This window comes from Lucilia cuprina, chromosome 4 (genome assembly GCF_022045245.1).
Source record: "Lucilia cuprina isolate Lc7/37 chromosome 4, ASM2204524v1, whole genome shotgun sequence".
Taxonomy (NCBI): Eukaryota; Metazoa; Arthropoda; class Insecta; order Diptera; family Calliphoridae; genus Lucilia; species Lucilia cuprina.
This window is the reverse complement of record NC_060952.1, coordinates 12366549-12380160: the sequence shown is the minus strand read 5'-3', so window position 1 is coordinate 12380160 and position 13612 is coordinate 12366549. Positions and strand designations below refer to the sequence as shown.

Sequence of the window (13612 nt, the reverse complement as noted above, 5' to 3'; positions counted from 1 at the left end):
TAAATAATAGAGATATGAGCAAAAATTCGATACGACCTCTAAAAGGTATTTTTGTAGACCATTTCAGTCTTCAACTGATACTTTTATTAATTTTAATATTAAAACTACAATGAAACACGCAGCGTCCTGATTTAATTTTAAATCTATAAAAGTTTAATCTATAAAAATAGAACTCTAACTTGTTTTTATTTAATGCTGCAATAAAGTTTTTATGGTTTTATAATATTTCTAGAGCAAATAATTTGTAAATAATTATTTTATTTTTTTTTTAATTTTTCCAACGCACTTTATTTTTCATTTCATTGCATACAAAACTAAAGATAATGCAAACGTTTATATTGAAACTGTTGCCACTTTGAATTGCAGCACATGTTGCACGTTAATCTATATATGATGAAGTAGATGATAGTGTTGAGGTTAAATGCGTGACGGTGCTACGTTCAATGCCTGCTACCAAAAAAGCACTTGTTCAACAAACTATAAATGTTGCAAAAATACATGCAATAAAACATTTGCTAACTGACCCCCACTTGATGATCTTTCTCGTTAACACATCGTGTTTATTTTTTAAAACGTACATTATTCATGAACTAATGTTTTTATTTGATTCAAAAATTAAAATGCTATTAAAATGAAAGATAAATAATAATAAAGAAGGAGATGCACAAACATTATACCATTAGTTGCATGTTATTCAAATCAAATACTATTTTAGCAAATCACCTAAAAGTTGCATTCATAAGCTAACTTTCAGTTTTATGTTGGTTTGCCAGCCACTCCAGCCCCACCATAATTTCCAGACAAGCTATGCTTCAGGTCTCTGGTTGCTTCTTTGTTTACTTTAAATATAATTTATTTTATGAGCGGCTTATTTGTTATCAAATGCACTGACATGTTTGTCATTTTGTATTTTCTTTTGAAAAGTCATTGACAATTTTTATAGCAAACTTGTTTAGTTTTCTTCTTTCTTTATTACTTTTTTGTTGTTGTTGTTGGATTTCAATGTCATAAAACTAAAATGGGAAAAGAGAAGATGCATTTTTTTGTATAAATTTATTACTTTGTGTGATAAACTTTTATTTTTTTCCATAAATGAACTTTTTGATTTGTTACTTTTTAGTTTTACATATGTAAATATTTAAAGTGTTAATGAATTTATAATTATTTCCACTCACTTTTATGTATAACTAAGCGTTTTTATGGGTCTAACATGACCGTTTATGAGGCGCTTTTTGCAGTTTACTGTAATAAAAATGTGCTGCATAAAAGTTGTGGGTAGAAATGCTTATTAAAATATTAAAGTTGTGTATTAAAAAATGAAACTAAATCCAAAAATTACAAAAAAAATCTAATATTTTTCAGAAAGTACTTTCATTTTGCTTCTTTGTTTCTTTGCCTAACTGAACATCAGCTCATCCGCTGGAGCTGATATCGATACCAATATATTCACTTTCTGACTCTATTAAGCTATGTCAGTTCGTCTTTGGCTCCATGTAAAACTTGTGCTCTCAATACAGGTCGTAATTATTAAGATAATGTGATAACATTTGAAACATCCTTTTTCCTTGATCCAAGGACGAAATTAACCTACTATTTCACCTAGTCCCTCAACAGTTGGATCCCCTGAAAAAAAGTCACCTGAGCTCATGTTATGTTAAAAGTTGTAATATATCCAATACGGTGAAAACCGCTAATCACTAAATAGAAATATTCAATTTAAAGTTCTTAACCTAGTATTCAAATTTCAAAGGAGTGTCCATCAAATGTATTCATGTTAACTAATCTTTTAACATTACCATTCCTTTGCATGTTATTTAAAACATTTTACATACGATTTTTCTATTCTGTTGTAATATAAAAATTATTCAACCCAAAAAAAAACGTTAAAAACAATATTTGTTAAATGCAAATTTATTTGGTTTTAAAGTTTTCTAGCAATTTGAAATAAGTTTTCCTATATTTATTTTTTAGCTTTGACCTTTTCAAAAGTTGTGCAAAAAAAGTAATGGTGGTGTTTTACTTATTTGTGATTTATTTTTATTTTTATCGATATTAATAGTTGTCAACAGCAGCAATAATATGCTGTTGACTAAACAAACAAATTGTTGCAAGTATTTATAATTGAAAAATGATAAATAAAAATAGAGAAACATTTCCAACTAAAAGGTGAGAAAGGAAAACGTAACATTTTCAACAAAGTCAAAGGCTCAGAATTTATTATTTATTTTTTTTTTTAATTTTCTTTATATATATACATGAAAGATAATGTGTGTTTGTTTTTTTATTTATTTCTTGGATAGATATATAGATAGATAGATAGATAGATAGATAGATAGATAGATAGATAGATAGATAGATAGATAGATAGATAGATAGATAGATAGATAGATAGATAGATAGATAGATAGATAGATAGATAGATAGATAGATAGATAGATAGATAGATGGATGTATAGATAGATAGATAGATAGATAGATAGATAGATAGATAGATAGATAGATAGGTAGATAGATAGATAGATAGATAGATAGATAGATAGATAGATAGATAGATAGATAGATAGATAGATAGATAGATAGATAGATAGATAGATAGATAGATAGATAGATAGATAGATAGATGGATATAGATAGATAGATAGATAGATAGATAGATAGATAGATAGATAGATAGATAGATAGATAGATAGATAGATAGATAGATAGATAGATAGATAGATAGATAGATAGATAGATAGATAGATAGATAGATTACACATCTCATATGAAGTAAATACTAAAATTTATATATTCGGAAAAGTGTAGCGATGCTTACAAGTTATAGCTACTTGTGAATAAATCTGGTTTATGGTAGACATTCTTTTTGCTTATAAATTGAATTTAAATGTTAGTTTGCTTTGTACTTTTCTTCAAAAGAAAATAGCAGCTAAAGGTTTTTTTCATTTATATGAATGCATAAAATTTTCTTTTCAAATATAATTTACCCTTGATGTTGTAGTTTAACATTGACCTTTTAAACAGTTAAAATTAACACTAACAGTCCCAAGATATAAAAAAGCTAGTGTTTTACTAATTTAACTGTTCGATTATGACAGAAGTTCAATATATTATAGATATAAATTTTAAAAATTTGTAGCTCTTAAAAATTTGTACAAGATGAAGTAAGTAAGTAAGTTTACACCGATTTTCACTCGTTAAAGAATTACAAATAAGAATAGCTTTTTTTAATTTTCTATTGTGAGGTTTTTATTTTGTCTTGAAATATTTTCTTTCGATGTCAAGATTTTTAAGATATTTTTTTTCAGGTAAGATATTTATGAATATCCTCGACTTTTGGTAAGTTTTTAATGACTATAATTTTAATTTGTAAAAATTAAACAAAAATGTAGAAAAGATTATGATTTTATAGATTTTGGATCTGTTTCCACAATAACATCCTAGAATTTCAGTAAAGATTTAATTCTTAAACATTTCATCCAGATAGTTATCTGGTCCAAAATAAACATTAAAATTCAACCCTGGTAACGAACTTGAGACAAAGGCATATTTTGAGAACAAGTTCGAAATTATTACAAACAAAGTATAGGCCCTTTTTTATTTTTCTCGTATTTAGTACATTAAAGAGATTGTTGTGTAAATCTTCACTAAATTCTTCATATAATCTGTTTTTTTAATTCTCAAAAATTTGTATTAAAGTAACACAGACGAAAGTGTCCTATAAAATATGGTCCACGGAACACACTAATGCATAGGTTTTTTAGTGTTAAAGCAAAGAAAATTTTAATACACTATTTTAAAATTTTATCAATTTAATAATTCATAATGTTTAAGAAAACAATAAGAAGAAAAACTCAAAACTATATTATTATTATAAACAAACTGTTGGTTACAACAAATAATCATTGAAATATTTTGTTGTGGTACTTAACAAACAATGCTTTATAATAAACAAAAAAATAATACAAAAGTTTTTGTTAATATTAAACTTTGAAAACAAACATCATACCATTTTACCTCCAACAACATGCTGGGAGGGCGTGTTTAAAATTGGGCAGAGGTCAGTTATGTCTTTTCTCTATCTTTTTTTAATGTTGTTAATCAACAAATTTGTGGTAAATTATATGTTGAAAAAAGACAATTAACAATTGTGATCTTCATTATAGGTTGGTGTAAACAATGAAAATTTGATGAAACAATTTGTTTTATTGTTTTGTTTAAAGTTTAAACAAACCGTTGCAGTTTTTTGTTAATAACTTTAACAAATTGTATACGAGGTTAATTTTTGTTAATTTTTATCTACTATAAAATTTTAAACAAATCCATTATTCAATTTGAAAATATAAAAAAATTGGGCTCAACCGGGATTTGAACCCGGGACCTCTCGCACCCAAAGCGAGAATCATACCCCTAGACCATTGAGCCTCTTGTAAGATGGCCGTCAAAATATGCTATCTTAAATTAAAGATTGCTTTGTTTTAAAAATAAATTTTAATTTTAAATATATTTAAAACAAAAGATCTTGTATCTGCAAATAAATAATTTTTAAAAGATACAAATTATATATATGTATCGTCATTTGAAATCCAAAAAGTCACATTAAACAAATGTTTCAGGAGAAGTAAAAAACCGTATAAAAAAAGTTAAATAAACAAAAAATTTTTAAAATTTTCTCAAGTTTAACTTATTTTTTATTTACAAATTATTATTTGATAAAAAATTTGCGGTTTTTGTTTTACTTACGGAGATATGAAACATACGCTCTTGAGAATGTGTTTTTTCTGAAAACCAAAAGGGCGTAAGTTACATTAAAAAATTAGTAAGTTTTAACATTTTCAACTAAATTTAAATCGGGTTTTGTTGGTCAAATAGGCCGAAACATGAAAGCCATAAGACTTCTTTATTTTCATAAACATTTTCGAAAGTTGGAATTTTTCTTTGAAAAATTCTAAATCTGTTAAAATAATCTCTAAATTACAAAGATTCGCTAAAAATGCCATTTTGGTTTTATTTGATGACAACTTATAACATTTCACAGTTTTAAGTTAATTTTAGAACGCAACCGTTTAGAATTTATTTGATAGGGACGTTCATATTAATTGTAGGAGTCCAACATTTTAAAATATAGTCGATTTTGATTTTTTTTGTAACTTACGAATAAACATATCGTTATATGGATTTCATATAACGATATGTTTATTCGTATCATTTGTATAAATACATTTTGTCTCTTTAGTTATTTTCGAGTATAAAATAACTTCTATGGTCATGCTTTAAATGATTTTAAAGAAATTGATTTACCTTTGAATTAGGACCGGTCATTACCCATATCCAGTAAAAAACTTGGTAATGGCTTCGATGTAATCAGAACATGCCGTTCTGTACGGTTATAACGTCTTATTGATAACTTGTAACATAAACAAATAAGTATCTTAATCATAAGTCAGCTTTTGCGTAAGGATACTGAAGCTGTATGCGATTATGGTGTGTACTTGCCTCCAATGACATCGTCATGTTAAAATAAAGACTTAAAATGTTAATGTGCAAGTTAATTTGAGCATATTAATCCCTTACCTGGTAATGAAAGTTTTTGCGGGGTCATTATGAACTAATTGTTATAAAATATTAATTACATTGAAAAATAAGGCCATAAAGTCCTAAAATTTTCCTAATTCATTGTTTTAACGCGAGGATGATATTGGAAAAAATTACTTACCACGCTCGCTTACAAGTAGGAAGTTATATAAGTACTTACTAAGATCGCCCGCAAATAAGGAATTATTAAAAGTATTCAACAAATATTTATTTTTACGTTTGGGTTGAAAACAAAAAGCACTTTCATAAAATATTATTTATAAGTCATTACTAGACTTTTTCTAAGTAATGCAGGGGATATGTTGTAGTCATTAAAAAGAAATTTGTTTAGTAAATGCATTACTATGTTTTTGCTTAGATAGTCACATTTTAAATCCAATTTTATTATATGTATATTTAATTTATAAATCATTTATAAAATTAAAAGTCGTATTCTAAATTTCTTGAAACAAACGATAACTGTTTATATATATTGAAATATAAAAAATATAAAATTTTATCATAATAATTAATAAAAACACAATAAAAAAAGCAACTGGGCTCAACCGGGATTTGAACCCGGGACCTCTCGCACCCAAAGCGAGAATCATACCCCTAGACCATTGAGCCTCATGCATGTAGTCAAACAAACAAATTATTTTAGCCACAACACTGCATTGTTGTTAGCCTTATTCATGGTACTAACAATAGCAACATATGTAAAAGTTTTATACATTTTTCATCTCGTTATAAAAGACTAGAAAACTATTTTTTGTAAGCAAAACAAGCAACAATCTTTTTATTCCAAATACAATCTTTATTGGAATTATATTATTAAGGCCTAAACACTCACTATAGGTTTTACAATATTTAAAAAATACAAAACTGTTGCATATTTAAGTGAGTTTTATAAAAAAATATCGTTTTTAATTAATAAAACAATACAAAATAAAATAATTTTGGTTTGACTAAAATCTTTAACTCTAGAAGATTTTTATTGAAAAGTAAAGAAGTATGATTTAAAAATTAACAATATGGGTTAACCTAACCCCAAATAAATATTCCGCCATAAAAATTAGTATTCTTGAATATATTTGTCCAATTCGCAATGGATGTCGTATCGTTGTATGTCATTCTTCCAAATACTACTACTACTACTACTATGTATGATTTATTCACCCAGAAGTTAACCTCCCCAGCAAAAATTAAACGAATTACTTCAAAAAAAAAAAACCCTTAATCAACTATTCAAAAGTAGCACTAAATGAACTTTTTTACCTTCTTTAGTAAATGGTACTGTTAATTGACTTCGAAAAAAGCGAAAATAATACCTATTTTTTTGTACTGAAATTTTTTGAATTAAACCAATTTTATTTTGGATTTAATTGATAAATGCTTTTAATTTATTTATGTTAATATTATATGAGTCAATTAGAATTCCTAATAACTTCCAAAAAAGAACATAAAAATTACTTCCTTCAGATGAAGTGAGTTTAGAATCAAATAAAAAGACATCCCTCCTATGACAAGTCTGTGTTAAAATCATCACTTCTTCAGGTCTTTTTCAGTACTTCCAAGTAAATTTTACTTCTTTTTCGCTTTTTTGGAAGTTCTTTTTTTACTGGGTCCATAAAAAATGATCTTTAGAAATTATCTAAACATTCATAATTGGATCATAATTCACTTTAACTCTCCCTTAGCAAAATCAGACTTTTTACTAGAAAATGTATCTATCAAATTCGGTAACGTTGGGTTCATCCAAAGATCTAGGTGCAAACTTATTTTAATGCCGATGAATTTCACCTCAAGATGTCATAAAAAAAGCTATAGCGTTTCATATACATATAACCAAAATCGTTATTTCCAAAATATATGACAATATATGTCAATATAATTTGGCACGTACTCCAAGGACGAAGCCTATTGAAAATGGATAAAATCGGTCCATTATTTCACCTAGCCCCCATACAAACTCCCCTCAGAGAATGACTAGAAGGTCAAAATTCACCTATAAACACTAATAACAATTTAAAGTTTTATATAAGTAACTTTGAAGTTGAAGTGGATTCATCTACCAACATTTATAAGGATAGGCCCATATTTTCCTCTACTCTACTTTGAGCCCTCTTGTAAAAAATCTTTTTTGGTCAAAAATAAGTAAAAATATTCCCGAATTAAGTTAAAAAACAAATATTATATAATAAATAATCTTCATTTTTAACATGTAGGGTATGGTCGGCTATGCCGGACTATACATTCACACAAGCTTTTTTTTTTTTTTTTTTGAACCAGATATCTGAGTATACTTGTTTTAAGACTGTGCTATCCTGACTCGGAATTGTATTTTATAATTTCAGAAATTTCTGTAGTTTCAAATTATAAATTATGATATTTTAAAGAAGGAACAAGGAACAGATAGATGATAAACTTTATTATACAAATTTTATAAATATAGGTTACTATACACTGATATTATGCATCCAATATATGTATGCTAAGGATATCTGACAAATCTGATGTTATGGAAAAATTCTGAATCGTATTATTTAGAAGAGTATACTTTGGTCGATGGTTTCTGACTTTTTGTCAGCCTGTAATTGATTAAAGGGTTATAGTGCCGGTATTCGATCCGGGCTTTGCAGTAAGCATTCCGGATAGAATGAGCTAAACTAATGATCAGTACATAATTTATGATTTCATTCAAAAACACACTTAGGAGTAAAAATCTAATTCATACTTAAATACGACAAATGGTATAGTCGCATGTAACACTCTACATTATAATCAAAATGTGTTGAAAATTTCCATAATAAAACTCATCTAAAATTTGTTTTTATTTCTAAAATTATTTATTTTATATTTTAATTATGTTTTTAAATTATAAGGGAACACAATTTATTATTTATTAATATGATAATATTACACATTACAAAATACATACAGAATTTAAAATATTGTATATAAATTTAATACATTTTATTTACAAAAACACGTGGATTTTTACTTTGAATGTCAAAGTATGTTATTTTTTTATCAACTTAAAACAAAAAAATCTAAATATCAAGTATTAAAGTTATATAAAATAAAATTTTCATTTTATTATAATATAGATTTGCCGAAAAATAGGTGTAGCGCCACCATTTTACATTAATTTATCAATTTACACAAATATTGCACTAAAATTAACTTAATAGTAAATATTTTATATATAAAAGAAAAAAGAAATACTCAATTGAATGTTTTTTATAACATCTTAAACTGTGTAATATAATTAGCACTTCTTAGAAAACAACTTAAACCCATTTTTCCATTCTGAATTAAAAAAAAAAACTTCTTTTAGAAAGATTAGAAAAGGCGCGAGAAATAACAGAGAACAATTCACAATTTTGAAATATTGATTCCTTTTGCTTTTTTATTTCACTTACTTTTTTGATGTGAAACAATGAAAATAAACTATTGTGAATGCATTGTTTACAGCAAATTCACGATATCAATCTTCGAGGGAATTAAAATTTCACTGCTATTGGCGAAACGGGTGCATAAAAGAGGACCATATGGAATTGTAATTGAAGTTATGCAAATTACAAGTACAATTACTTGTAATTGAATTATTTCCAATTGCAATTACTTGGTTTTGTGATTTTCCACATTAAATTACATGTAATTTTAATTAGAAATACTAAAATTACAAGTAATTAAATGGGTGAATCTCAATTACAAGTAATTATAATTGGCGAAACATCAATTACAAGTTTGCACTTTCTTTCTGTAAAAGATTGGATAGAATCGAGAATAAATGTCCCTTATAGATTTTATGGTGGGTTCACAATTTTTCTTATTAGTTATATAATCTCTCTTACAGAACTTCCACTGAAAAATTTTATAAAATCATTGTTAACAGTAAAGATCAGTAAGCTGATCTTGATATAATGAAAATTTATCGTCTGCTTAATTTTAGATTCATTATCAACTGTGCTTTTAAAATATTTAAATGTAATTAATTTTAATATTTACATTTTTCTTATTTTAATTACTAAGTAAACACAATTTGAGGTGAAATGGAACGTAATAGTTATATCTTAAGATTTTTTAATTTTTTTGTATTATTCGAATTTATAACACACAAAACTGCAAATTTATTTAGCACCGAAAAAAAATCACACAATCACTCTTCTCAAATTGTGTTTACGCCTTTTTTTTAAGGGAATGCGATTTGTAATTTTAATTAAAAATATCATCTACTAATTCTTTTGTTATAATACGATGTGGTCGGGTGGGATTCACTTTTGGACGTTGATATAAACGAGCATTGATGGCATAGAGGCGTGGTGATAAATCACAGCGTACATTAAACCACCAGTCACATACGAAAACGGCCTGAGAAAATTGTGTGCCATTGGGGCAAAGAAATGAAGCCTGACGTCCATCGATGTCACAATAATGCCAGCCTGTAAATGGTGAAAAAGAAAAGATTTTTATAAATTTTGAATTTTTCCTATTATTATTTTTATTATTATTAATATACTTTTCATTGAAGAAATAATAATACTGAACTAATCTTAACAATCAGTTTAACAACGCCAAAGGAACCTACCACTGGACTATTTTACATACTAGACTACACACTTGTCCATAGGCCGTCTATAGTCTGACTATAGTCTACACTATAGACTAGACTATAGACTAGACTATAGACTAGACTATAGACTAGACTATAGACTAGACTATAGACTAGACTATAGACTAGACTATAGACTAGACTATAGACTATAGACTAGACTATAGACTAGACTATAGACTAGACTATAGACTTGACTATAGACTAGACTATAGACTAGACTATAGACTAGACTATAGACTAGATCATAGACAAGACTATAGACTAGACTATAGACTAGACTATAGACTAGACTATAGACTAGAATATAGACTAGACTATAGACTAGACTATAGACTAGACTATGGACTAGACTGTATACTAGACTTTAGACTAGACTATAGACTAGACTAGAGACTAGATTTTAGACTAGGCTATAGAATAAACTATAGACTAGGCTATAGAATAGACCATAGAATAAACTACACTATAAACTATAAACTATGGACTATATTAAAGACTATCATGTAGAATAGACTATAGACTAGGCTGTAGACTAAACTATATACTAGACTATTGACTTGACTATAGACTTGACTAGACTATAGGCTAGACTACAGACTAGACTAAAGACTATACCATACTACATAGAATTCAGACTAGATCATAGACTAGGTCATACACTAGACTAAAAATTAGACTATAGACTAGACTATAGATTAGACTGTAGATTACACTATATACCAGACTATAGACTAGACTATAGACTAAACTATAGACTAGAATATATATTAAACTATAGATTAGACTATAGACTAGACTATAGACAGACTACAGACTAGACATTAGACTAATTTATAGACTATACACTATACTAGACTGTATACTAGACAAAGCGAAATGAAATGAATTTAAAAGATGTTCCTAATATCCATTACAACTCTCCTTGCAATTACTTACCCTGGCATCTGGTCTCCATATCAGCAAAAAATCCTGGATATGGTTGTTCATCACAATAAAAGTTTGTATATGGAATAGCAGAGAGTATGGGATAATCAACACCAGGACGTCCTAAAGGCATTGGAATAGAGACGAATATAACATTACAATTAATAAAAATTAAATAAAAAAAGAAAATAATAAATTTAAATTCAAAATTCTGCTTTTATGCAGTATATAACGTAGTGGAAACATAACAACTCCTCGACATAATTGGTTTTGTTGACCGATAAAAAATGGAAATAAATAAAAAAAAACAAATCAGGACGGAATAAACAAATAAACAGCAACGCACTAAATGATCCTGGTGCTAGTTGCAAGAGTAGCAATCTTACATACTAATAAACCTCAATTCTGTTAGTGTATTGTTGTATATGCATGAAAAGTGTCAAATGCATTTGTTTTGTGTGAATTCGCGTATTTTTAACAAACTTGGTAAAAAAGTCAACCGCGTTTCTCAAAAAAAAAAAAAAAGAATATACCTCAACAATATTGTAAAAAATTTCCTAAAGAACTAAAAACGAAATTGAAACCATACAAAAACAAAGAAACAATCAAATCATACACTGGTCACAATCATGTATCTCCTACCCCCCCTTTAAACAACTTATACTACAAATGTTATAGCATTGTACATATACATATGTCGTCGGACATCAAGCCGGCTTGCCGCCTGCTATCGTCATCGTATAAAGTCTATTAATAAATGAATTTACGAGTGAATGCACTTCAAATTTGCTCGTAAAAAATATTTTAGTCAAAAATATTCGGAATATTTTTTTATAATAGTTTTTCTTTTTTTCCAAGCAGCAGGAGTAAATGAAAAATGCATTTATTTACTGGAAAATCTACAAATTAAAAAGAATTGATTTTGCGCTTGCTGTTGCAATGAACGAACCAGCAAAACGTAATTCAGACAAGATAAAAAACAGGATTTCGTTTTTGTAAAAAAAAACTCCAACAAATTTGCAGCCAGAAGACAACAGTTCTTTTTATTAAATGTTGTTGACATAAACACTAACAAATGCAACAGCCTGACTACAATTGCACAAACAATATTATTGTACTGCCTATTGGAAAATAGTATGTCCTTCGTTGAAGGCAGGTTACATTTACAATTTAAATGTTTAGGGAAAATGTCGTTATAAAAATAGAGTAATATAAAAAGAAGTTAGACATTTATATTCGTCTATAACGAATCTTCATTGTGGTTGAAAAAGAACTTTTAAATCATCTTTTTTACCATATTAAAAAAATCAACAAAATACCAATTTGAGATAAAAATGTACCAGAAACTTTCCTTTTATAGATTTTCATGCAATTACTACTAAAAAAGTACCATTCGAATGACATTCATTTTAGAAGTGTTATTTCAAACAGTTTCCTTTCTTAGGTTAAATATTATTAAAAGTTCAAAAAGTACCAAACAAAGACCCTTTAAAAAGTACCTTCTGATAAATATAACAGAATATTCAAAAATTATGTTTAGAAGAACGAAGAGATACCAAAAATAGTCATTGAAACCAGTATTACAAATAACAAACAATTAGCATTTATATTTTTTCCCATACCTGCTTAATTTCTCACATACAATTTTCTATCCCTGATATTAGCAATATCAAAACAAAAACAGCACAAAGCTTTATACGTAATCTGGTATTCAGTCTCAGAACTATATGTTGTTATTGTTACGTTTTGTCTAAGGTTGCATAAAAATCTATTTTTTATACCCAACATTCTGTAACCCTATTAAATTCTCAGACGATCTAGCCATGTCCAAACGTCCGTTGAAAGAGCCAAAAGTCGAAACGGAAGGAGCCAGAGAGCTAAAATTTTCTACAAATATTTCCTATAGTTAAGGATTTTAACACTCATAACTGTGTTAAGACTGTTTTCTTTCTCTAGTTCTATATACTCTCTACCAAATTAAATGAGGATCGGTCCTTGACCTTTGACCCTACCCCTCATATGGCCCCCTCAGAAAACTACTTTAACGCCCATTGCTGACCTAAAAAAAGGGTCTAGCGTTGAAATTCTGCATAATTAAGTTTTTTACGTGCCAAAATCTCTATACCTAATTTAATGAGGATCGGTCCACAATTGAGTCTACTCCTCATATAAGATACCCCTCAGAAAATAACTTAAACGTTACTTACTTGAAAATATGAGTATAACGCTGAAATTCAATAGTAGTAAATTTCTAACGAATTTTATGAGGATCGGTCGATAATTGACCCCATATAAGGCTCTCTTTAGAAAATGGCTTTAGCGCTAATTTGTGGCTTAAAAATACGAGTGCAGCTTTGAAATTTGTATTTAATTCCTATTTTAAATATCAACCTAATGTATATAAGAAAGCATACCATTTACGGCCTACGTAACTCTTATTTGTTTGATTTTCAGAGATTTGATTTCAGAGAATTTTTACTCATATCTTCGTTATTT

General features: G+C 27.6%; 2 protein-coding genes and 2 non-coding genes across 9 annotated transcripts in view; 1 reads left to right on the top strand and 3 right to left on the bottom strand.

Annotated features, from left to right (window-relative positions):
• The window catches only part of LOC111684676 (RING finger protein 17), a 136229-nt gene that overhangs the window by 71184 nt on the left and 51433 nt on the right, over positions 1 to 13612 (top strand). The gene's annotated exons all lie outside the window — the stretch shown is intronic.
• Positions 4351 to 4422, bottom strand: Trnap-ugg. The gene has a single exon. It is a non-coding gene; the product is annotated as a tRNA-Pro (tRNA).
• Trnap-ugg lies at positions 6130 to 6201 on the bottom strand. The gene has a single exon. It is a non-coding gene; the product is annotated as a tRNA-Pro (tRNA).
• LOC111684679 overlaps positions 8440 to 13612 on the bottom strand; it is a 39972-nt gene continuing 34799 nt past the window's right edge. For all 5 annotated transcript variants that reach the window (XM_046949892.1, XM_046949890.1, XM_046949891.1 and 2 more), the window contains exons 4-5: positions 11129 to 11239; positions 8440 to 10019 (exon numbers count right to left, since the gene is read on the bottom strand). In XM_046949892.1, coding sequence (XP_046805848.1) covers positions 9793 to 10019; positions 11129 to 11239 — 338 coding nt within the window. In that variant the 3' untranslated portion in view covers positions 8440 to 9792. The remainder of the gene's footprint in view (positions 10020 to 11128; positions 11240 to 13612) is intronic.